General features: G+C 42.7%; 1 protein-coding gene across 2 annotated transcripts in view; it reads left to right on the top strand.

The window, feature by feature from the left end:
- Window positions 1–24,160, top strand: part of LOC143808689 (cytochrome P450 2K4-like) — a 110,464-nt gene that overhangs the window by 20,139 nt on the left and 66,165 nt on the right. For both annotated transcript variants that reach the window (XM_077291606.1, XM_077291607.1), the window contains exons 5-6: window positions 16,472–16,632; window positions 22,526–22,702. In XM_077291606.1, the coding sequence (XP_077147721.1) occupies window positions 16,472–16,632; window positions 22,526–22,702 (338 nt within the window). The remainder of the gene's footprint in view (window positions 1–16,471; window positions 16,633–22,525; window positions 22,703–24,160) is intronic.

Raw genomic sequence — 24,160 nt, 5'->3', positions numbered from 1 at the left:
TGTCCCCTACAAAGTTCATATGACCCTAAATTAGAAGACACCGTGAGGGCGCAGTCAGATGGCCATATAACACGGTCGAGTGCTACTCAATGGTTTACCAGACAGCACTTGGTCCAATGTTATACTATGCAGACAAAATAGAAGATCCCCAGTGATGGTGAAATAAGGCAAGTGTAGAACGTGACAATTACTTACAGCATTAACAAGTCCAAGGTATCGGCACACCACAGTGGTCCACAATTGTACAACCAATGCATTTCGGCTAGCTTGCCATAGTCATTGTTTATGTGAACATATACATGGCTGAGCTTATAAACCTTAGCCTGCTAATTGATCAATACCCGGGTGTCATTTTTTTTTTTACTCTATCCTAACTAATACAATATAAAAGCACAGAGGGTTAAAATCAACATTTTTTCTTAAATGAAACAAACTAATAATATAGTATAATTAAGTCCTGTCTGATCCTCATACCAATTGTGGTTCTAGCACAAAGTTTATAAATCCAGTATGACTTTCTATTTAATATTTTCCTTTTTATAACCCCTTCTTTGATGACTGGAAGCTGTGGAAACATTTACCGCTGCGGAATTATCCGCATCAGACAGGTGTCTTCTAATTCGTTTTTTTAATTCTCCAGTTGTGCATCCTACATACTGTTTTTTTACATGCTACACAATCTATCAAATGATCAACTGTTGTGTTGCAGTTTCTAAAACTGTATATTGGAAATTGTTATCCTGTTGTAAAAGACAGATAGTTTTTTTTTGTGCATGTTTGCAGGATATACAGTGGGTGATCAAAGTATTCATACTCACTCTTTGTTTCATTGCAGCCATTTGGTAAATTCAAAAAAGTCAATTCTTTTTTCTCATTAATGTACACTCTGCACCCCATCGTGACAGAATTTTTTTTTGTAATTTTTGCAAATTTATTAAAAAAGAACTAAAGTATCACATGGTCAAAAGTATTCAGACTCTTTGCTCAGCAATGAGTAGAAGCCCCTTTTCAGCTAGTACAGCCATGATTCTTCTTGGGAATGATGCAACAAGTTCACACCTGGATTTGGGGATTCTCTGCCATTCTTCCTTGCAGATCCTCTCCAGTTCTGTCAGGTTGGATGGTGAACATTGGTGGACAGCCATTTTTAGGTCTCTCCAGAGATGCTCAATTGGGTTTAGGTTAGGGCTCTGGCTGGGCCAGTCAAGGATGTCATAGAGTTGTTCTGAAGCAGCTCCTTTGTTATTTTAGCTGTGTTCTTAGGGTCACTGTCTTGGTGGAGGGTGAACTTTTGGCCAAGACTGAGGTCCAGAGCACTTTGGAAGAGGTTTTCATCCCAGATATCTCTGTACTTGGCCGCATTCAAGTTTCCTTCAATGACAACCAGTCGTCCTGTCCCTGCAGCTAAAAAAAACCCATAGCATGATGCTGCCACCACCACGTTTCACTTTTGGGATTATATTGGGCAGTTTATGAGCAATGACTGGCTTTCGCAACATATACCACTTACAATTATCACCAAAAAGGTTAAATCAACTTGAGAAATAAAGGGTACCGTAAATGGCTCCTGAGTAGAGCAAATGAAATAATTAATGACAAAGATAGGAAAACAATTATGGGTAAATCACAATACATATAAAAACAGAAAGATCAACAGCATGTAACATTCTCAACACAATATAGCATCAAGAAATTGTAAGGGTGGGACAGGGAGGTAGTCGTGGCTGAAGTAAAAGACTCTTGCACACCATGTCCTCCCCTCACATATACTCCACGACTCTCAGTCAGCATGCCTGCAGCTCCTCTTCTCTTGGGGCTTCCTATAAGGATCTGCACACTTTCCTCAACCAAAGCAGAATAAAAAGAGTCACAGTCCTGTTGAATGCTTGAACAATGAACTTTACTAGGAAAAGGCACATAACGGTTCTCTTCAGCATTTACATCAGGCTTTACAATACACAGTTTCCCCTCTGTCCCTGTCTCCTCTCTGTCCTTGTCAGCATTTACATCAGGCTTTGCTTTACACAGCTTCTTCTCTTTCCCTGTTTTTCCTTCATCTTTACTAAGCCCGTTTCCGGAACGGACCGTGCTTACCGGTCCTCCAGCATCCTCTGTGCCCAGTCTTATTTTAGCAGGAGACCCCTTCAACCATTTTGCCCTTATCTCTGGAATGTCCGTCCACACAATAAGCCATCACATTGCGAGTGACCTCTCTGTACTGCTTAGTTCTTTTCCAGCACCTACAGCCGCAGTCCCACTTACACTGCGCTGTCGGTAACTCTTTCAATGCCTTCCTTTTCTCTCTCTCTCTCATAGCCTTCCTGGTCCTGAGCTGACTGCCCTGACAGGGTGCTCCCACCCAACTGATCCAAATATCAGCTGCTCTAAACATTAACTGTCACTAGCTCCTCCCACATTAACCATCTACAAGCTAAGTCTCTCTATCCACATATAGTGGGCAAACTAGGGAACTGTGCTCTCCCTAATATTTGGAAACAATACAATATTTAAGAGCATAAATAAACATCATATATAACACGTTCATGGCAACCCCCTTACATTCCCCTACCCTTAACAATGGTCATCCTGGACCATTTACCAAACACATTTATTGGTAACAACTAATACTCCACACAGGGAGGCAATTAAAATAACTTAACTTAGCTCCATGTGAGCAACGTCCTCAATACCTTTTATACTTTTCTTATCAGAGGAGCCTGGTTCACAGTCCTCCAGGTCGCCTACAGTCCAATAAAACTATTTGTGGTAAGGAAATTCTCTTTCCACAGCAACATTAGTTAAACTCCGGTCCTAGTCGTCCACTGAACACAAACAAATATATAAAAGTGTTCCATGGATAAAGGTCCTCAGTACGTAAGGTTGTGCGCCCCTTTCCTTTAAGATTAGCATGGTCCCTCATCCCAGGACCCTAACATATGTACAGTTAAATCAACAGTTCTTGGGAGAAGACGTCCCCTTTCCTTTAATTATGGCACTACTCTGTGCGCCACATGTGCGCTGCCTGGTAACAGAGTCCTGTCTGCTGCTGCAGCCATGTCTGGTCCGTTAGTTCATGGATACTGCTTTAAAACAGGTGAAGTCCTGCTATCCAGCAGAAAGGGTGCAACAGGTGCATCAACAAAAAAAAACAGATCACCAACATGTCCTGTGTGACCTGATCCGGTCACGCTACCCAAATTCCTTTGAGGGTAGTCAGGGCTCTTTCAGCCCATAGGGACGTGGAACAGTCCTTATATCCTTTGGTGCAACGAGCACATCAACAGAGACGCGGAACAGTCCCATCCATTAGAAGTAGTTCAATAGCATCCACTTAACAGCGGCACATATCCTGTGCTGCTCCACTCTGCATTGGGCTCTGTGCCTGTACACTAGTGAACAACCCTACAGCCACAGGTGCAGGGCCGGACTGGCCATCGGGCAGTTCTGGCAAATGCCAGAAGGGCCGATGGCAGTAGTGGGCCGCTCGAGTGGGCCGCTGTTGGCACACTCCCCACGCTGTCGCGGCACACTCCCGGCCCCGCATTCAACTATACCGGCGTCATAGACACCGGTACAGTTGAATGCAATGATGGAGGAGAGAGCGTCTGCTGACGCCCCCTCTCCCATCATTCCCCGCTCTGCCTGCCGCTGACACTGCGGGTGCGCGATGACGTCATATCATCGCGCACCTGCAGTGTGACCGGGCGGGCAGACTGCATCTGCTGAGACCGAAGCCCGGAGCAGCACGGGGCACGAGGAGAGAGGTGAGTAGAGTGTTTTTTTTTTTTTTATCAATGAGTGATGACTGGGTTGTGGAGCTATTGGGAAGGGGGGGGGGTCGGCTGCATTCCATTCCATGGGCCTGTGCTGCATTATATTCTATGGGGCTGGCTGCATTCCATTCCATGGGCCTGTGCTACATTATATTCTATGGGGCTGGCTGCATTCCATTCCATGGGCCTGTGCTGCATTATATTCTATGGAGCTGGCTGCATTCCATTCCATGGGCCTGTGCTACATTATATTCTATGGGGCTGGCTGCATTCCATTCCATGGGCCTGTGCTACATTATATTCTATGGGGCTGGCTGCATTCCATTCCATGGGCCTGTGCTGCATTATATTCTATGGGGCTGGCTGCATTCCATTCCATGGGCCTGTGCTACATTATATTCTATGGGGCTGGCTGCATTCCATTCCATGGGCCTGTGCTGCATTATATTCTATGGGGCTGTGCTGCATTCCATTCCATGGGCCTGTGCTACATTATATTCTATGGGGCTGGCTGCATTCCATTCCATGGGCCTGTGCTGCATTATATTCTATGGGGCTGGCTGCATTCCATTCCATGGGCCTGTGCTACATTATATTCTATGGGGCTGGCTGCATTCCATTCCATGGGCCTGTGCTACATTATATTCTATGGGGCTGTGCTGCATTCCATTCCATGGGCCTGTGCTACATTATATTCTATGGGGCTGGCTGCATTCCATTCCATGGGCCTGTGCTACATTATATTCTATGGGGCTGGCTGCATTCCATTCTATGGGCCTGTGCTGCATTATATTCTATGGGGCTGGCTGCATTCCATTCCATGGGCCTGTGCTACATTATATTCTATGGGGCTGGCTGCATTCCATTCTATGGGCCTGTGCTGCATTATATTCTATGGGGCTGGCTGCATTCCATTCTATGGGCCTGTGCTGCATTATATTCTATGGGTCTGGCTGCATTCCATTCCATGGGCCTGTGCTGCATTATATTCTATGGGGCTGGCTGCATTCCATTCTATGGGCCTGTGCTGCATTATATTCTATGGGGCTGGCTGCATTCCATTCTATGGGCCTGTGCTGCATTATATTCTATGGGGCTGGCTGCATTCCATTCTATGGGGCTGTGCTGCATTATATTCTATGGGGCTGGTTGCATTCCATTCCATGGGCCTGTGCTGCATTACATTCTATGGGGGCTGGCTGTATTACATTCTATGGGGGCTGTGCTGTATTACATTCTATGGGGGCTGTGCTGTATTTCATTCTATGGGGGCTGTGCTGCATTACATTCTATGGGGGCTGTGTTGTATTACATTCTATGGGGGCTGTGTTGTATTACATTCTATGGGGGCTGTGCTGTATTACATTCTATGGGGACTGATCTGTAATGCTGGATACAGCTGTAATTATATGTTATATAGTCGTGTTACACTCCCCTCACTTCTTGTAACCTACAAGTGTACAAAGATATTATACAGTCACCATGTGACAAGTGGGCCTGTGTGACTTCAAATGCCAGGGCTGAATTTTAGTCCCAGTCCGGCCCTGCACAGGTGTCATGTCCTCCTGTCGCCCCAACGACAGGAGAGGGGCAAAACCTGGCCATTCATTAACCAGGAAACAGGGGGCAGATTGCACCTGCTCCAGGCCCGCATATAACTCCAGGTTATCCTGCGCACTCCATCTTCAAGCTAAGTCTCTCTATTCCCATCTAGTGAGCAAACTAGGGAACTGCGCTCTCCCTAATATTTGGAAATAATACAATATTTAAGGGCATAAATAAACATCATAAATAACATGTTGATGGCAACCCCCTTACAAAACCATAGCTATTATAAAGAAATGCTTACCGATTCTGAATCCAGACAGTAAACACTCTGAAAAATAAAAAAAATAACAATGTCAAGTTTGTCACAAAAAATCATCCTCGTTAGGCACTATTCTATCTCCCAGATTCTTTAAAGACCATGCACAACAGAACATATCTACTTGCCTTTCCTTCAAATGGTTTTTAGATGTGGGCATACATAGTGTATATCCTGCAAACATGAACGCAAATATAAAAACTATATGTCTTTTACAACAGGACAGCAATTTCCCATATAAAGTTTTAGCAACTGCAACACAACAGTTGTTCATTTGATAGATTGTGCAGCATGTAAAAAACATTATGTAGGATGCACAACTGGACAATAAAAAACCGAATTAAAAGACACCTGTCTGATGCGGTTAATTCCGCAACGGTAAATGTTTCCACCACTTTCATACCTCTTTTATCAATACGTAAAGGGGATACACCATCTTTGGAAAAGGTATTTAAACCCATCACAGGAGGGGATTTTAGAAAGGAAAATATTAAGTAGAAAGTCATACTGGATTTCTAAACTTTGTACTAGAACTCCTATTGGTAGGAACTTCGGACAGGATTTTAAAGGGTATTCTCCTCTCCAAGATCCCGGCCCGATATGTAGTAGGTGTAATAATTATATTAGCCAATATCTCCAATTAGAAATGTAGCATAGTTTTTCTGATTCTCTGAAGGACCATTGAAGGACCTTAGGTATCCATGGTTACGACCATGGATATATTATCAGTTAGTTAGCTAGTTGCTAGTGGTCATAACCATGGAAACCTAAGGTCTTGCAATGCCTGCACATAAGGAAATAGAGATAGCAAATCAGAAAAACTATGCTACATTTCTAATTGGAGGCATTTGCTAATATTATTATTAATATTATTACACCTATTAAATATTGTGGCAGTATCTTGAAGATTGGAATACCCCTTTAATTCAATAGTATTAACCCCTTTCTGACATTAGACGTACTATCCTGTCGAGGTGGGGTGGGCCCGTGTGACCACCGACGGGATAGTACGTCATAGCGATCGGCAGCGCTCACGGGGGGAGCGTGGCCGATCGCGGCCGGGAGTCAGCTGACTATCGCAGCTGACATCCAGCACTATGTGCCAGGAGTGGTCACGGACCGCCGCCGGCACATTAACCCCCGGCACACTGCGATCAAATATGATTGCAGTGTTCCGGCGGTATAGGGAAGTATTGCGCAGGGAGGGGGCTCCCTGAGGGCTTCCCTGAGACCCCCGGAGCAACGCGATGTGATCGCGTTGCTCAGATGGTCTCTTACCTCTTCCTCGCTGCAGCAGGCTTGGATCCAATATGGCCGCGGCATCGGGTCCTGCTCAGGCGCTGGGAAGCCAGGAGCTGTGCATGTCAGATTGCCGATCTGACACAGTGCACAGCAAAGTGTCAGATCAGCGAACATAAGGTACCTTCACACTAAACGATAATAATAGCGATCCGTGATGTTGCAGCGTCCTGGCTAGCGATATCGTTGAGTGTGACAGGCAGCAGCGATCAGGATCCTGCTGTGATATCGCTGGTCGTTGGTTAAAGTTCAGAACTTTAGTTGGTCGTCAGATCGCCGTGTATCGTTGTGTTTGACAGCAAAAGCAACGATGCCAGCGATGTTTTACAATGGTAACCAGGGTAAATATCGGGTTACTAAGCGCAGGGCTGCGCTTAGTAACCCGATGTTTACCCTGGTTACCATCGTAAAAGTAAAAAAACAAACAGTACATACTCACCTTCGTGTCCCCCGGCGTCCGCTTCCTGCACTGACTGAGCGCCGGCCGTAAAGTGAAAGCACAGCGGTGACGTCATCGCTCTGCTGTTAGGGCCGGCACTCACAGTCAGTGCAGGAAGCGGATGCCGGGGGACGCAAAGGTGAGTATGTACTGTTTGTTTTTTTACTTTTACGATGGTAACCAGGGTAAACATCGGGTTACTAAGAATAAAACTGCTTTATCCATTTTACCAAACGTGGAATGGTATAAACCCCCAAAAGAAATTCATGAATTGCTGGTTTTTGGTCATTCTGCCTCACAAAAATCGGAATAAAAAGTGATCAAAAAATGTCACGTGCCCAAAGATGTTACCAATATAAACATCAACTCGTCCTGCAATAAACAAGACCTTACATGACTCTGTGAACTAAAATATGGAAAAATTATAGCTCTCAAAATGTGGTAACGCAAAAAATATTTTTTCCAATAAAAAGCATCTTTCAGTGTGTGATGGCTGCCAATCATAAAAATCTGCTAAAAAAACCTCTGAAAAAATAAATCAAACCCCCATTCATCACCACCTTAGCAAAAAATTAAAAAGATGTATTTATTTCCATTTTCCCATTAGGGTTAGGATTAGGGTTAGGGCTAGGGTTAGGGCTAGGGTTAGAGTTAGGGCAAGGGTTAAGGTTAGGGCTAGGGTTAGGGTTAGGGCTAGGCTTAGGGTTAGGGCTAGGGTTAGGGCTAGGGTTAGGGTTGTGGCTAGGGTTAAGGCTACAGTTAGGGTTGGGGCTAAACTTAGGGTTAGGGTTGGGGCTAAAGTTAGGGTTTGGATTACATTTACGGTTGGGAATAGGGTTGGAATTAGGGTTAGGGGTGTGTCAGAGTTAGGGGTGTAGTTAGGTTTACCATTGGGATTAGGGTTAGGGATGTGTTTGGATTAGGGTTTAAGTTATAATTGGGGGGTTTCCTGTTGTGAATTCTGTTTGTGGGCTCCCTCTGGTGGCTACTGGTGGTACTGGCTGACTTCTGTCTTTTATTTCCAGTGCACCTGTTCCCATCAGGAAATGGGAGTTTTCTATATAGTCTGGCTTCTCAGTCATTTACTTGCCGGCTATCAATGTTACCAGAGCTCCTCTGTTACTTGCTACCTGCTCCAAAGTCTGCTGATTCAGATAAGTTGGATCATCTGTACCTTTTGTGTATTTTTGTCCAGCGTGCTTTTATTTTGAATCTTGCTGCTGGAAGCTCTAGTGAACTGAAATGACCACTCCGGTGTCATGAGTTGATACCGGAGTTTAAAGTTATTTCAGGATGGTATTTTGTAGGGTTTTGAGTTGACCGCGAAGTCCACTTTTGTATTTTCTGCTTTCTAGTTAGTGGGCCTCTCTTTGCTGAACCTGTATTCATACTACGTATGTGTTTTCTTCTTAACTAACCGTCATTATATGTTGGGGGCTACTATCACTTTGGGGTTTTCTCTGGAGGCAAGCCAGGTTTGTGTTTCCTCTACTAGGGGTAGCTAGATCTCCGGCTGGTGCGAGACGTCTAGGGATAAAACGCAGGCACGTTCCCCGGCTATTGGTAGTTGCGCGTGAGGTTCAGCATCGCGGTCAGCTTAGATTCCATCTTCCTAGAGCTAGTCCTGTTTTTGCCTATGTCCCTGCCATTGGGAACCATGAAAGTATAGCCGGCCAAACTGTGTTAAAAGTATTGGCTGAAGAAGGAGAGAAAAGAAGTTTCTGACACCTTTTTTTTTTTTTTTTTTTTTTTTTTTTACTCTGAAGTCTGTCTAGCCATAATTGCAGTCTGCTGCTTTTCCCTCCTCTTAATCCCTGAATGGCTCAGATCTCAGCTGCTGAGAAATGGATATCCAGAGTTTAGCTTCAAATCTGAATAATCTTGCTTCTAAGGTTCAAAATATACAAGATTTTGTCATACATGCTCCTATGTCTGAACCTAAAATTCCTATACCAGAGTTTTTTTCTGGAGATAGATCTTGTTTTTTGAATTTTAAGCACAATTGTAAATTGTATCTTTCTCTGAGATCTCACTCCGCTGGAAACCCCGCTCAGCAGGTTAAGATTGTTATTTCCTTGCTGCGGGGTGACCCCCAGAATTGGGCATTTGCATTGGCGCCAGGGGATCCTGCGCTGCTCAATGTGGATGCATTTTTTCTGGCGCTGGGGTTGCTCTATGAGGAACCTAATTTGGAGATTCAGGCTGAAAAAGCCTTGATAGCCCTCTCTCAAGGGCATGATGAAGCTGAAATATATTGTCAAAAATTTCGAAAATGGTCTGTGCTTACTCAGTGGAATGAGTGCGCCCTGGCGGCGAATTTCAGAGAGGGCCTCTCTGACGCCGTTAAAGATGTCATGGTGGGGTTTCCTACGCCCACAGGTCTGAATGAGTCCATGACAATGGCTATTCAGATTGACCGGCGTTTACGGGAGCGCAAACCTGTGCACCATTTGGCGGTGTCTTCTGAGCAGGCACCGGAGAATATGCAATGTGATAGAATTCTGTCCAGAAGTGAGCGGCAGAATTATAGGCGTAGAAATGGGTTGTGCTTCTATTGTGGCGATTCTGCTCATGTTATATCAGCATGCTCTAAACGCACAAAAAAGGTTGATAAGTCTTTTGCAGTTAGCACTTTGCAGTCTAAGTTTATTTTGTCTGTGACTTTGATTTGTTCGTTATCATCTATTACCGTGAATGCCTATGTGGACTCTGGCGCCGCCCTGAGTCTTATGGATTGGTCCTTTGCCAGGCGCTGTGGGTTTAGTCTAGAGTCTCTGGAAGTTCCCATTCCTTTGAAGGGTATTGATTCCACACCATTGGCTAGGAATAAACCTCAATACTGGACACAAGTGACTATGTGTATGACTCCAGACCATCAGGAGGTGATTTGATTCCTTGTGTTGCATAACTTGCATGATGTTTTAGTGCTTGGATTGCCATGGTTACAAACTCATAACCCAGTTCTTGACTGGAAAACAATGTCCGTATTAAGCTGGGGATGTCAGGGGGCTCATGGGGAAGTACCTTTGGTTTCCATTGCTTCATCTACTCCCTCTGAGGTTCCGGCATTTTTGGCTGACTACTGTGATGTTTTTGAGGAGCCTAAACTTAGTTCGCTCCCTCCTCACAGGGATTGCGATTGTGCTATAGATTTGATTCCTGGCAGCAAATTTCCTAAGGGTCGTTTGTTCAATCTGTCTGTGCCAGAGCATGCTGCTATGCGAGAGTATATTAAGGAGTCCTTGGAAAAGGGACATATCCGTCCATCCTCATCCCCTTTAGGAGCAGGTTTTTTTTTTGTGGGTAAAAAAGACGGTTCCCTGAGGCCTTGTATTGATTATCGGCTGTTGAATAAGATTACTGTCAAATATCAGTATCCTTTGCCACTGTTGACTGATAAAGCAGGGAGATGAGTGGAAAACTGCATTTAATACGCCCGAGGGCCATTTTGAGTATTTAGTAATGCATTTTGGTCTTTCTAATGCCCCTTCAGTCTTTCAGTCCTTTATGCACAATATTTTCCGTGAATATCTGGATAAATTTATGATTGTGTATTTGGATGATATTTTGATTTTTTCTGATGACTGGGAGTCGCATGTTCAACAAGTCAGGAAGGTTTTTCAGGTTTTGCGGGCCAATTCTTTGTTTGTAAAGGGTTCAAAGTGTATTTTTGGGGTTCAGAAGATCTCTTTTTTGGGGTACATTTTTTCCCCTTCTTCTATTGAGATGGATCCTGTCAAGGTTCGGGCTATTTGTGATTGGACGCAACCTACTTCTCTTAAGAGTCTTCAGAAGTTCTTGGGCTTTGCTAATTTCTATCGTCGATTTATAACGGGTTTTTCAAGTGTTGTTAAACCTCTAACGGATTTGACTAAGAAGGGTGCTGATGTTGCCAATTGGTCCTCGGCTGCTGTGGAGGCCTTTCGGGAGCTTAAGCGCCGCTTTTCTTCTGCCCCTGTGTTGCGCCAGCCTGATGTTTCACTTCCTTTTCAGGTCGAAGTTGATGCTTCCGAGATCGGATCGGAGGCGGTTTTGTCGCAGAGAAGTTCCGATTGCTCGGTGATGAGACCATGTGCGTTCTTTTCTCGAAAATTTTCGCCCGCCGAGCGAAATTATGATGTTGGTAATCGGGAGCTCTTGGCTATGAAGTGGGCCTTTGAGGAGTGGCGTCATTGGCTTGAGGGTGCTAGGCATCAGGTGGTGGTCTTGACTGATCACAAGAATCTGATTTACCTTGAGTCTGCCAGGCGTCTGAATCCTAGACAGGCGCGCTGGTCGTTGTTTTTCTCTCGGTTTAATTTTGTGGTCTCGTATCTACCAGGTTCGAAAAATGTAAAGGCAGATGCCCTTTCTAGGAGTTTTGAGCCTGACTCCCCTGGTGATTCTGAGCCTACGGGTATCCTTAAGGATGGGGTGATATTGTCTGCTGTCTCTCCAGACTTGCGACGTGCTTTGCAGGAGTTTCAGGCGGATAGGCCTGATCGTTGTCCGCCTGGGAGACTGTTTGTTCCAGATGAGTGGACCAGTAGAGTTATCTTGGAGGTTCATTCTTCTGCGTTGGCGGGCCACCCTGGAATCTTTGGTACCAGAGATTTGGTGGCCAGGTCCTTTTGGTGGCCTTCCCTGTCTCGGGATGTGCGTACTTTTGTACAGTCTTGTGATGTTTGTGCTCGGGCCAAGCCTTGCTGTTCTCGGGCTTGTGGATTGTTGTTACCCTTGCCTATTCCGAAGAGGCCTTGGACGCACATCTCTATGGACTTTATTTCGGATCTCCCGTTTTCTCAGAAAATGTCCGTCATCTGGGTGGTGTGTGACCTTTTTCTAAAATGGTTCATTTTATACCCTTGCCCAAGTTGCCTTCTTCATCTGAGTTGGTTCCTCTATTTTTTCAGAATGTGGTTCATTTACATGGTATTCCGGAAAACATCGTTTCTGACAGGGGATCCCAATTTGTGTCTAGATTTTGGCGGGCGTTCTGTGCCAGGATGGGCATTGATTTGTCTTTTTCGTCTGCATTCCACCCTCAGACGAATGGCCAGACAGAGCGAACTAATCAGACCTTGGAGACTTATTTGAGGTGTTTTGTGTCTGCTGATCAGGATGACTGGGTCGCCTTTTTGCCGTTGGCAGAGTTTGCCCTTAATAATCGGGCTAGTTCTGCCACTCTGGTCTCTCCTTTCTTTTGCAATTCGGGGTTTCACCCTCATTTTTCATCTGGCCAGGTGGAATCTTCGGATTGCCCTGGAGTGGACACGATGGTGGATAGACTGCACCGGATTTGGAGTCATGTGGTGGACAACTTGAAGTTGTCCCAGGAGAAGACTCAGCAGCTTGCTAATCGTCGTCGTCGTGTTGGTCATCGTCTTCGTGTTGGGGACTTGGTGTGGTTATCTTCTCGTTTTGTCCCTATGAAGGTCTCTTCTCCTAAGTTTAAACCTCTGTTCATAGGTCCTTATAAGATTTTGGAGATTCTTAATCCTGTATCGTTTCGTTTGGACCTACCAGCATCTTTCACTATTCATAATGTCTTCCATCGGTCGTTGTTGCGGAGGTACGAGGTGCCGGTTGTTCCTTCTGTTGAGCCTCCTGCTCCTGTGCTGGTGCAGGGTGAATTGGAGTATATTGTGGAGAAGATTTTGGACTCTCGCGTTTCCAGACGGAGACTTCAATATTTGGTTAAATGGAAGGGATACGGTCAGGAAGATAATTCTTGGGTGACTGCCTCTGATGTTCATGCCTCTGATTTGGTTCACGCCTTTCATAGGGCTCATCCAGATCGCCCTGGTGGTTCTCATGAGGGTTCGGTGCCCCCTCCTCAAGGGGGGGTACTGTTGTGAATTCTGTTTGTGGGCTCCCTCTGGTGGCTACTGGTGGTACTGGCTGACTTCTGTCTTTTATTTCCAGTGCACCTGTTCCCATCAGGAAATGGGAGTTTTCTATATAGTCTGGCTTCTCAGTCATTTACTTGCCGGCTATCAATGTTACCAGAGCTCCTCTGTTACTTGATACCTGCTCCAAAGTCTGCTGATTCAGATAAGTTGGATCATCTGTACCTTTTGTGTATTTTTGTCCAGCGTGCTTTTATTTTGAATCTTGCTGCTGGAAGCTCTAGTGAACTGAAATGACCACTCCGGTGTCATGAGTTGATACCAGAGTTTAAAGTTATTTCAGGATGGTATTTTGTAGGGTTTTGAGTTGACCGCGAAGTCCACTTTTGTATTTTCTGCTTTCTAGTTAGTGGGCCTCTCTTTGCTGAACCTGTATTCATACTACGTATGTGTTTTCTTCTTAACTAACCGTCATTATATGTTGGGGGCTACTATCACTTTGGGGTTTTCTCTGGAGGCAAGCCAGGTCTGTGTTTCCTCTACTAGGGGTAGCTAGATCTCCGGCTGGCGCGAGACGTCTAGGGATAAAACGCAGGCACGTTCCCCGGCTATTGGTAGTTGCGCGTGAGGTTCAGTATCGCGGTCAGCTTAGATTCCATCTTCCTAGAGCTAGTCCTGTTTTTGCCTATATCCCTGCCATTGGGAACAATGACAGTTTCCACTGTTTAGGCACATCAGGGGCTCTCCAAACGCGACATGGCGTCCGATCTCAATTCCAGCCAATTCTGCGTTGAAAAAGTAAAACAGTGCCTTCCTTCCCTTTCGAGCTCTCCCGTGCGCCCAAACAGGGGTTTGCCCCAACATATGTTCTATCAGCATACTCAGGACAAATTGGACAACAACTTTTGGGTCCAATTTCTCCTGTTACCCTTGGGAAAATACAAAACTGGGGGCTAAAAAATAATTTTTGTGGAAAAAGAAGATTTTTTATTTTCACGGCTCTGTGTTATAAACTGTAGTGAAACACTTGGAGGTTCAAAGTTCTCACAACACATCTAGATAAGTTTCTTTGGGGGTCTAGTTTCCAATATGTGGTCTCTTGTGGGGGGTTTCTACTGTTTAGGTACATTAGGGGCTCTGCAGACACAATGTGATGCCTGCAGACCAATCCATCTAAGTCTGCATTCCAAATGACACTCCTTCCCTTCCAAGCTCTGCCATGCGCTCAAACGGTGGTTCCCCCCACATATGGGGTATCAGCGTACTCAGGACAAATTGGATAACAACTTTTGTGGTCCAATTTCAACTGTTACTCTTGGAAAAATACAAAACTGGGGGCTAAAATATAATTTTTGTGAAAAAAAAAAAGATTTTTTCCTGGACTAGGGTGGCACCGAGCTGTGGATCCCTGCTGGCAAGGTGCATCGGATTGTGGTGACCTTACTCTTCTTGGTTCCTTTCCCAATGTTATACTATGGGGCAGTGAAGATCTGCATGTTTTATTTTCCTCATGATATCTTTGCATGGGAAAGAATTTGCAACATGTTGTGAGTGCATTTTATAATCAGATCACGCGCATTCATGCAAGTTTATCTGACTGTTCTCGGATGTTATCTTAGTGCAATCTGACATCAGTAGACACAGAGAATTGTGTCTTCTTTGCACCTGTGATGTGATTGAATTGAATCACACTAATGTGACACTTGGCTCAAACTCTAACAGTCGGCCAGATCCTCACAAACACAGGATGTTTGCACCCAGTATCATCAGAATCAAACATGTTCCTCTACCCCTCCAAGATAATATTTCTAAAGATGTGTCTTACCCAACTCCTCTCCATTGCAACAAGTGAATGTACACGATCCACTCGTGAGCCCAAAGATGTCTGCACTTTTCTAGATCCTTGCAGGTGGAGTTTAGAGTTCTGTCCCCCTCCCCTTCATCCAGTTGATGTTATTACACCTGCCTGTGCCATACAGATCTCTTGTTTGTTCTATTTCTTGGTGCAACTCACTTGGACAAACAGATTTTCCAATAAAGTTTTGTTTAGCAAAAGAAAACAAATATTTGTAGATGCTTATAAAGCATGCAAACAATTTGTCATGACTTTTTGGAATTTAGTCCAAGAAGGGGTGGCTTTAGCAAATCAAAGCCAAATTGGGTATTCATGGGCTTTTCCCTGTTGTCCCCAGTTTTGCATTATAAATATTGGTAAGCATGATTGCACTTGCTCTACAGTTTCACCTTTGTCTGTCCCTGTAATTAAGGCATCAGTAAGGAGCTGAACCTCCCTTCCTTCACAAGCGCTATAGCATTTGTCCACTCTTCCTCCATGGTAGGCATCCCATGTTATGCAGCTATTCTCTTCAAAAATACTTTAATCTAGAAGAAAATCTGGCCATATATCTATACATGAAGTACCTATGACTGAGTAATATAAAGGGTATACAAGTATGGTATGTTGTGCTGCAACATAAGCCTCTTAGGGCTTGTTCACACGATCCTTTTTTTGCTGCGTTTTTTTTCAGCTCCTGTTTTGGAAAATCCGCAGTGCAAAACAGCACTGCTGATTTTCCTGCGGTTTCTTCTGCGGATTCCTCTGCGGGTTTTCAACAGCACTTTCCTATTGGTGCATGTTGAAAACAGCAGCGGAATCCGCAGAAAGAATAGACATGGTACTTCTTTTTTTCCCGCAGAAAATCAGCGCGGATTTTCATGCCGAAAAAAGGATTGTGGGCACAGCGGTTTTTGTTTTCCATAGGTTAACAATGTACTGTACCCTGCATGGAAAACGGCTGCAGATCCGCAGCCTCAAAACCGCTGCGGATCCGCAGCAAAAACCGCACCGTGTGAACATAGCCTAAAACCTAGTTCTACAGTGGGCATAAGGCCCAAAGTGTTAATATTGTGTCAAGAAACACCATAAACCTGCACACAATTTTGTAAGATATTGAATATCATGATTTATGACCCCATGTTTTTATAAATTGCTAAAGATCCATGGTTACCCTCAAACAATACTTACCAAATAAAGCTGATCACTAGAATGTTTTATTCAGGAGAAGACCACTAGGCTATCATAGATGGGCCTAAATCTTGACACAGAAATAGAGACACAATGGCAATTTTTTTCCTTTAGTTCCCCCTCAGCCCATACTGTTGTTCCAAATAAAAAAAATTTAGTAAGAAGTGATTCATTTGTTGTCATGAAATCAGCCATTTTCTGTTGAGGACAATGTATGATCTTACACTCCTGTTCTTCTTCCAGGAAAGCCATTTGAAAATACCACCATCATTAACACGGCTGTGGCCAATGTTATTGTCTCTATATTACTTGGCCAACGATATGATTTTGGAGATCCTACCATCCTTAAACTTATGAGTTTAATCAATGAAAACTTCAAACTCTTGGGAAGTCCAATGACGATGGTAAGTTCTACATCAGTGACATGAAATTTACACTAAATTGCCATGACATTTACATGTCTTATTTTTGTAGACAGTGTGGTAGATAGGCTCACTCAGCTGCACACGGAGGTAGACACGGGTACACCGCGGCTTTAAGAACTTCCTTTGGTTTATTGTAGGCAGAAACCAAGGTGTGGTAAAAAAAAATACAGCCCTCTGGGCAAACAGAAAAACAAAACAAAATGGTGGCAGAACAAACGTAGTCCTTTTGTTAGCGGGGTTCCTCCCGCTCACAGCTGGTAGAACACACACTATTCAGCTTCACAAGTCCATGCAACACTTTCCTGGAGTGCTCTTTCTCCAGGCCCACACTGAACACAGAAAGTTCTGACCTTCAGCCATTTAAGCTCAGACCTTGTGACTTCTCTATCATGTGACTGATCGCATGATCTTGACATCACACAGGTCATGTCAGGACTCTGCATGTGGAGAAACGGTGGACCCCCTCCCACCACCTCTTTGGAGGTCCACTAAAACCAGCCTATAGCCTAACTCTAATTTCACCCTCTCAACACTTAGTGTGCTGGAGGAAACTACTCTGGTTTTACATCACTGACGCCATCATGCGCAGTGACACATATCTCCTCTCCATCAATTCATCAGTGACTCTGTCACAACAGTTTTGATAATTGAAGCATTTTGAATATTTGTTGCTTTCACTACAAATTGTTTTGTTTGTAGCTGTGGTGATGAGCTATGTAAATGCAGTAAAGCAAATGGTAAAACTGGAGAGAGAAAAAACATTTATAGGCTCATTAAGATCAAAGAGCTAAAATTAGAAAGGAGCAAATTGATTAAGAGCAAATTTGTGTTCTCCCCCATTTTTTTTTGTTCTGGTGATTCAGTTTGCTTGAATGCAGCAAAATGGTGATTTGACAACTTTTTATTTAGCTGTGCTGTTTTAAAACTTAGCTGGAAAGAGTTAAGTAATAGAATATATATTTTTTTCTCCCTTTGCCTTGTCGCCATTCTGCAACTGATTTTTTTTTTCATTCGCTCCCTTTATTTTTCTTATGCTGACTCCTTACAGTAAGGCTAAGTGCTCACGTTCCGCAAGTAGCAGCGCTTTTGAAGCAGCGTATGTTATCTGATTCTAAATCATGCAGACTTAACACATTCAACATATTCTATTGATTAAATTTCTGTTGAGGGGACTGGTGTCTCCACTAGAGAAATTGACAAGCTGCAGTCTTGAAAGACACGCCATATGTCCTTGTCCACGGGTGATCCACAAGCGCACATAGTAGACATGGGATTTCTAGAAATCCCATCCACTATGCTGTAACATCTGTAATGCAATATACCTTTAAGGGTAAGTCCTGTTACCGCGCACCCCAACGCTCGTTTCGGAAAACTTCCTTCGTCAGGGGTGACACATTTTTCATTTTTTTTCTAATTAATTGGTTTCTTTGTTTTATATTGCACACTTGAGGAAAATTATATTTATAAAATCTTAATATTGGGCAATTGGGTCTGATAAGATTTGCATCTCTGTATCACATAAACAGAGTTCCAACTCGGTATTTTAAGAAATACAAAAGTGCAAAGTGTCAGATCAGCGATCTGACTTTATACAGCGATGTCCCACCCTGGGACAATGTAAAAAAAATAAAAATAACATATTATTGTGTAAAAATATGTATTTTTAAAATTCTTAAATAAAGACAAAAATAATAAATATTGTTCCAATAAATACATTTCTTTATGTAAATAAAAAAACAATAAAAGTACACATATTTATTATCGCCGCGCCCATAACAACCTGACCTATAAAACTGCCCCACTAGTTAACCCCTTCAGTGAACACCGTAAAGAAATAAAAATAAAAAATGAGGCAAAAAACAATGCTTTATAATCATACCACCGAACAAAAAGTGGAATAACACTGATCAGAAAGTCGGATATAAATACAAATGGTATTTTATATTTGCGTGCATGTTTACATGTTGAAAACATCATCTTGTCCCGCACAAAACGAGCTGCCACACCGCATCATCAGCAAAAAATAAAAATGCTATAGCTCTCAGAATATAGCGATGCAAGAACAATTATTTTTTTAAATAAAATAAATTTTATTATATAAAAGCGCCAAAAACATTGAAAAATGATACAAATGAGGTATTGCTGTAATCCTAGTGACCCAAAGAATAAAACTGGCTTATCAATTTTACCACATGTGGAATGGTATAAATGCCCCACCCAAAAGAAATTCATGAATTGCTGGCTTTTGTTCATTCTGCCTCCCAAAAATTGTAATAAAAAGCGATTAAAAAATGTCATGTGCCCAAAAATGGTACCAATAAAAAAGTCTCCTTGTCCCGCAAAAACAAGACCTCACAAGACTCTGTGGACCAAAATATGGAAAAAATTATAGCTCTCAAAATGTGGTGATGCAAAAAAATATTTTTGGCAATAAAAAGCGTCTTTTCGCATGTGACAGCTGCCAAACATAAAAACCCGATATAAAAACCTACTATAAATAGTAAATCAACCCCCCCTTTATCACCCCCTTAATTAGGGAAAAATAATAAAATAAAAATTATTTCCATTTTCCCATTAGGGTTAGGGATGGGGCTAAAGTTAGGGTTAGGGTTGGGGCTAAGGCAGGGTTAGGGTTGGGGCTTAAGTTGGGGTTGGGGCTAAAGTTAGGGGTAATATTGTGGCTAAAGTAATGATTTGGTTTAGGGTTAGGGTTGGGATTAGGGTTAGGGTTGGCATTAGGATTAAGGGTGTGTTAGAGTTAGGTTTGTGGTTAGGGTTATGGTTAGGGCTGGGATTAGGGTTAGGGGTGAGTTGGGGTTAGGGTTGGAGTTAGAATTGGGGGGCTTCCACTGTTTAGGCACATCATGGACTCTCCAAACGCGACATGGCGTCCGATCTGAATTCCTGCCAATTCTGCATTGAAAAAGTCAAATGGTGCTCATTCCCTTCTGAGCTCTGCTGTGCACCCAAACAGTGATTTTCCTCCACAGATAGGGTATCGGCATACTTGGGACAAATTGGAAAATAACTTTTGGAGTCCAATTTCTCCTGTCATTCTTGTGAAAATAAAAATTTTTGGGAAAAAGATCAATTTTGTGAAACAAAATATGATTTTTTATTTTTATGGCTCTACCTTATAAACTTCTCTTTAGTACTTGGGGGTTCAAACTGCTCACCACACATCTAGATAAGTTCCTTAGGGGGTCTAGTTTCCAAAATGGTGTCACTTGTGGGGGTCTTCCATATTTAGGCACATCAGGGGTTCGCCAAGCGCAAAATGGCGTCCGATCTCAATTCCAGCCAATTTTAGTTTGAAAAAGTAAAATGGTGCTCCTTCCCTTCCGAGCTCTACCATGGGCCCAAACAGTGGTTTACCCCCACATATGAGGTATCAGTGTACTTAGTACAAATTGTCCAACAACTTTTGGGGTCCAATTTCTCCCGTTACCCTTGGGAAAAAAAGAAATGGATCTGAATTACATTTCTTGTGAAAAAAAGTTAAATGTTCATTTTTTTAAACATTCAAAAATTCCTATGAAGCACCTGAGGGGTTAATAAACTTCTTGAATGTGGTTTTGAAAACCTTGATGGTTGCAGTTTTTAGAATGGTGTCACTTTGGGGTATTTTCGATCATATAGACCCCTCAAAGTGACTTCAAATGTGATGTGGTCCCTAAAAACAAAAATGGTGTTGTAAAAATGAGAAATTGCTGGTCAACTTTTAACCTTTATAAATCCCTAACTAAAAAAAATTTGTTCCAAAATTGTGCTGATGTAAAGTAGACATGTGGAAAATGTTACTTATTAAGTATTTTGTGTGACATATCTGTGTGAATTAAGGGCATGAAAATTAAAAGTTGGAAAATTGCAAAATTTTCAACATTTTTGCCAAATTTTGATTTTTTTCATAAATAACGCAAGTCATATCAAAGAAATATTACCACTATCATGATGTACAATATGGCACGAGAAAAAGTGTCAGAATCACTGGAATCCGTAGAAGCGATCCAGAGTTATAACATCATAAAGGGACAGTGGTCAGAATTGTAAAAATTGGCCCGGTCATTAACGTGCAAACCACCCTCGGGGGTAAAGGGGTTAATGTCAGCTGTCTTACAAAGTCACTTTTATAAAAGACTCCTGTCCACAGACTCATTTAATCACTCAGACTCTAACCTCTGCAACATGGGCAAGACCAAAGAGCTTTATAAGGATGTCAGGGACAAGATCACAGACCTGCACAAAGCTGGAATGGGCTACAAAACCATAAGTAAGGTGCTGGGTGAGAAGAAAACTGTTGGTGCAATAGTAAGAAAATGAAAGAAATAGAAAATGACTGTCAATTGACATCAATCTGGGGCATGATGCAAAATCTTACCTCGGGTATCCTTGATCATGTGGAAGGTGAAAGCTCAGCCTAAAACTACACTGGGGAACTTGTTAATGATCTCAAGGCAGCTGGGACCACAGTCACCAAGAAAACCATTGGTAACACATTAAGCCGTAAAGATTTAAAATTCTGCAGTGCCCTCAAGGTCCCACTGCTGAAGAAGGCACATGTGCAGGCCGATCTGAAGTTTACCAATGAACACCTGGATGATTCTATGAGTAATTGGGAGAAGGTGCTGTGGTCAGATGAGACAAAAATTGAGTGCTTTGGCATTAATTCAACTTGCCACGTTTGGAGGAAGAGAAATGTTGCCTATGACCCAAAGAACACCATCCCCACTGTCAAGCATGGAGGTGAAAACATTATGCTTTGGGGGTGTTTCTCTGCTAAGAGCACAGGACTACTTCACCGCATCAATGGGAGAATGGATGGAGCCATTCACCGTAAAATCCTGAGTGACAATCTCCTTCCCTCCGCCAGGACTAGGTCTTCACAATGACCCAAAACACCCAACAAAGGAGTGGCTCAAAAAGAAGCACATTAAGGTCATGTTGTGGCCTAGCCAGTCTCTGGACTTTAGTCCCATAGAAAACTTATGGAGGGAGTTGAAACTCTGATTTTCCAAGCGACAGCCTCAAAATCTTAATGATTTAGAGATGATCTGCAAAGAGGAGTGGACCAAAATTCCTGCTGACGTGTGCAAAACTCATCATCAACTACAAAAACGTCTGACTGCTGTGCTTGCCAACAAGAGTTTTGCCAACAGGTATTAAGTCTTGTTTGCCAGAGGGATCAAATACTTATTTCTCACTGCAAAATGCAAATAAATTTATATAATTTATACAATGTGATTTTCTGGGTTTTGTTTTTGATTTTCTCTATCTCAATGTTAAAATTAACCTACCCTTAAAATTATAGACGGTTCATGCCTTTGTCAGTGGGCAAACTTACAAAATCAGCAAGGGATCAAATACTTATTTCCTTGACTGTAAGTCCAGCAAAATATTATCCAGTTTAGTGCTATGTTCTGCATTTTTGGGCCATCTTTTCTTAACATTTTTTACGCCCCCTCCTCCACTGCTGAAACTCTGTGGATCGCCAAGTCGGTCTTCTGATTTTGACCTTCTTCTTCTTGCAGTCTTCCTTTCTTCCTCTATTCTGGTTTTAAAGGCTAATTTAAAACCTATGATTGGTCTGGTGTGAGTGGAAGAGGAACTGTGGCGGAGGCTTAGAAACAGGTGAAAAAAAGCCAGTGTTTGTGTGGTGTTTTTTTTTTTTTTCATTCTCTCGAGTCCTTCCTAGTGGCAAGAGTAACAAATTTGATTTGGACCAAATACATTGAAGCCAATTTTAATCTGAATCCCATGTTTGAGCAATTCTGCAAATATAAAATACATGAGAGTTGCATATCTCTAATCAATGGCCTTCATTTTAGTTGTTTTTGCTATTTGTGATTCATCCTTTGTTTTTGTTTTTTTACAGTTGTACAACATGTATCCAAAGTTAATTGGTTGGTTACCGGGAGCTCATAGGAAAATTTTAGCAAATAATTCGGAGGTAAATGATTTTATAATGGAAGCTTTCATCAGACAGAAGAGTCGGCTTGATGTTAATCACCAAGAGAACTTCATTGATGCCTTTCTGATAAAGCAACTGGAGGTAACCTATAATTCACGTATGAGATGTAAGCCTTCCCTTGTTTGTTCTAGTCAGAGATGAGAAAATCTATTCCATGCACTAGGGGCAACTCTGCTCACTTCCCATTCCAAACTCTAACTGACTTCCTAGCAGGAAGCAGTCAATCTCCCTAACACTGACGTCTCCCACTGTGGGCTTGTCCCAAAAATTAACTGCTTCTGACCCTGCTGTCTTTCCCAGAGCAGAACTTCCTTACAGAACATTATCTTATGATACTATACATTGCAATTCACACAAAACAATATTTACAAAAGCCGCAGTACCTTATTCACATAATATTATATGCTAATACGTAAAGCGATTGGTGTCTTCAGGGGTAAGAACGTGAGAGCAATTGTCCAACAACCCTTAAACATCCATGACTAGGATTGAGCGAAACGGATCTAGATGACATAGTTTTTGGCTTGCTTTCTGCGGAGTGACAGAGCCAGATTACCGTTTGGGATGTAGCGAATTTCACAGTACAACACAACCTATGCTTTGCACGGAGGAGAGAAAGAGAGAGAGAGAGAGAAAATAAATAAAAAATAAATAAAAAAATGTTTTCGTTATCCCCATTGACTTGCATTGGGTTTCGTTTCGCGTTTCGGCCGGCCAACCGACTTTTCAAAATAATCGGCCGATTTCACACGATCCGACTTTTGAGAAGGTCGGGTTTCACGAAACCCGACTCGTTCCTACAAAAGTAAAAGTCGCTCAACCCTATCCATGACTACTTTTTCTTCACCAGCATTACCTTTTGGACTGTGCTTTGTGGTTGGCTTTTCTGACTGCCAAACCACAGCAGATACACCTTTTCTCTGGTGGCTTAGTTTCTATTATCCTTGCTGCAGTCTTTTTAGGGTACCTTGTGTTTTCATTTACTCATTTATATATCATCTTTCAGGTGTCGCTTTATATACTTTCCCCCTGCTGGAATTTCCTCCTGGGGATGGTCTCTTTTGGATGTACAGCCATACTGCTGCTTAAGTCAGTCAGTGAACGAGCAGCTAGGGTTTATCTCATTCCTATTCATTGTTTACCATGCATTTATCTTGTTTCTTTGGGAAGTAGTTGGTTTTTTTTCTAACTGTACGTATTTTAACTATTTTGTATTTCATGGTTTATTTTACTCACTCTGGCATCTTTTCTTTTTTCAGCACACTCTTCTGTCTATAGGTAATTTGCACTGTGCTCTGTCCTCTGTTTTTTTAGGAGGTACATGAAGTGCTCGGGTGGGATAGGTCCAAGTTGCCATTGTCTAGTTTGGGGTTAGGGCTGTCTCAGCTCATGCAGGAACCATTAGAGACTGTGGGGTCAGTATCTTTAGTCTTTACTGGAAATGGCATGGTCAGTGGCAGATTTCAGTGTGTTACCTATTTTCCAGTGTGTGTTGCTACACTATCGTAACAGACAGTGATACAACAATGGGTAGTCTGT

This window comes from Ranitomeya variabilis, chromosome 2 (genome assembly GCF_051348905.1).
Source record: "Ranitomeya variabilis isolate aRanVar5 chromosome 2, aRanVar5.hap1, whole genome shotgun sequence".
Classification (NCBI taxonomy): domain Eukaryota; kingdom Metazoa; phylum Chordata; class Amphibia; order Anura; family Dendrobatidae; genus Ranitomeya; species Ranitomeya variabilis.
This window is presented reverse-complemented; position numbering and strand designations above follow the sequence as displayed.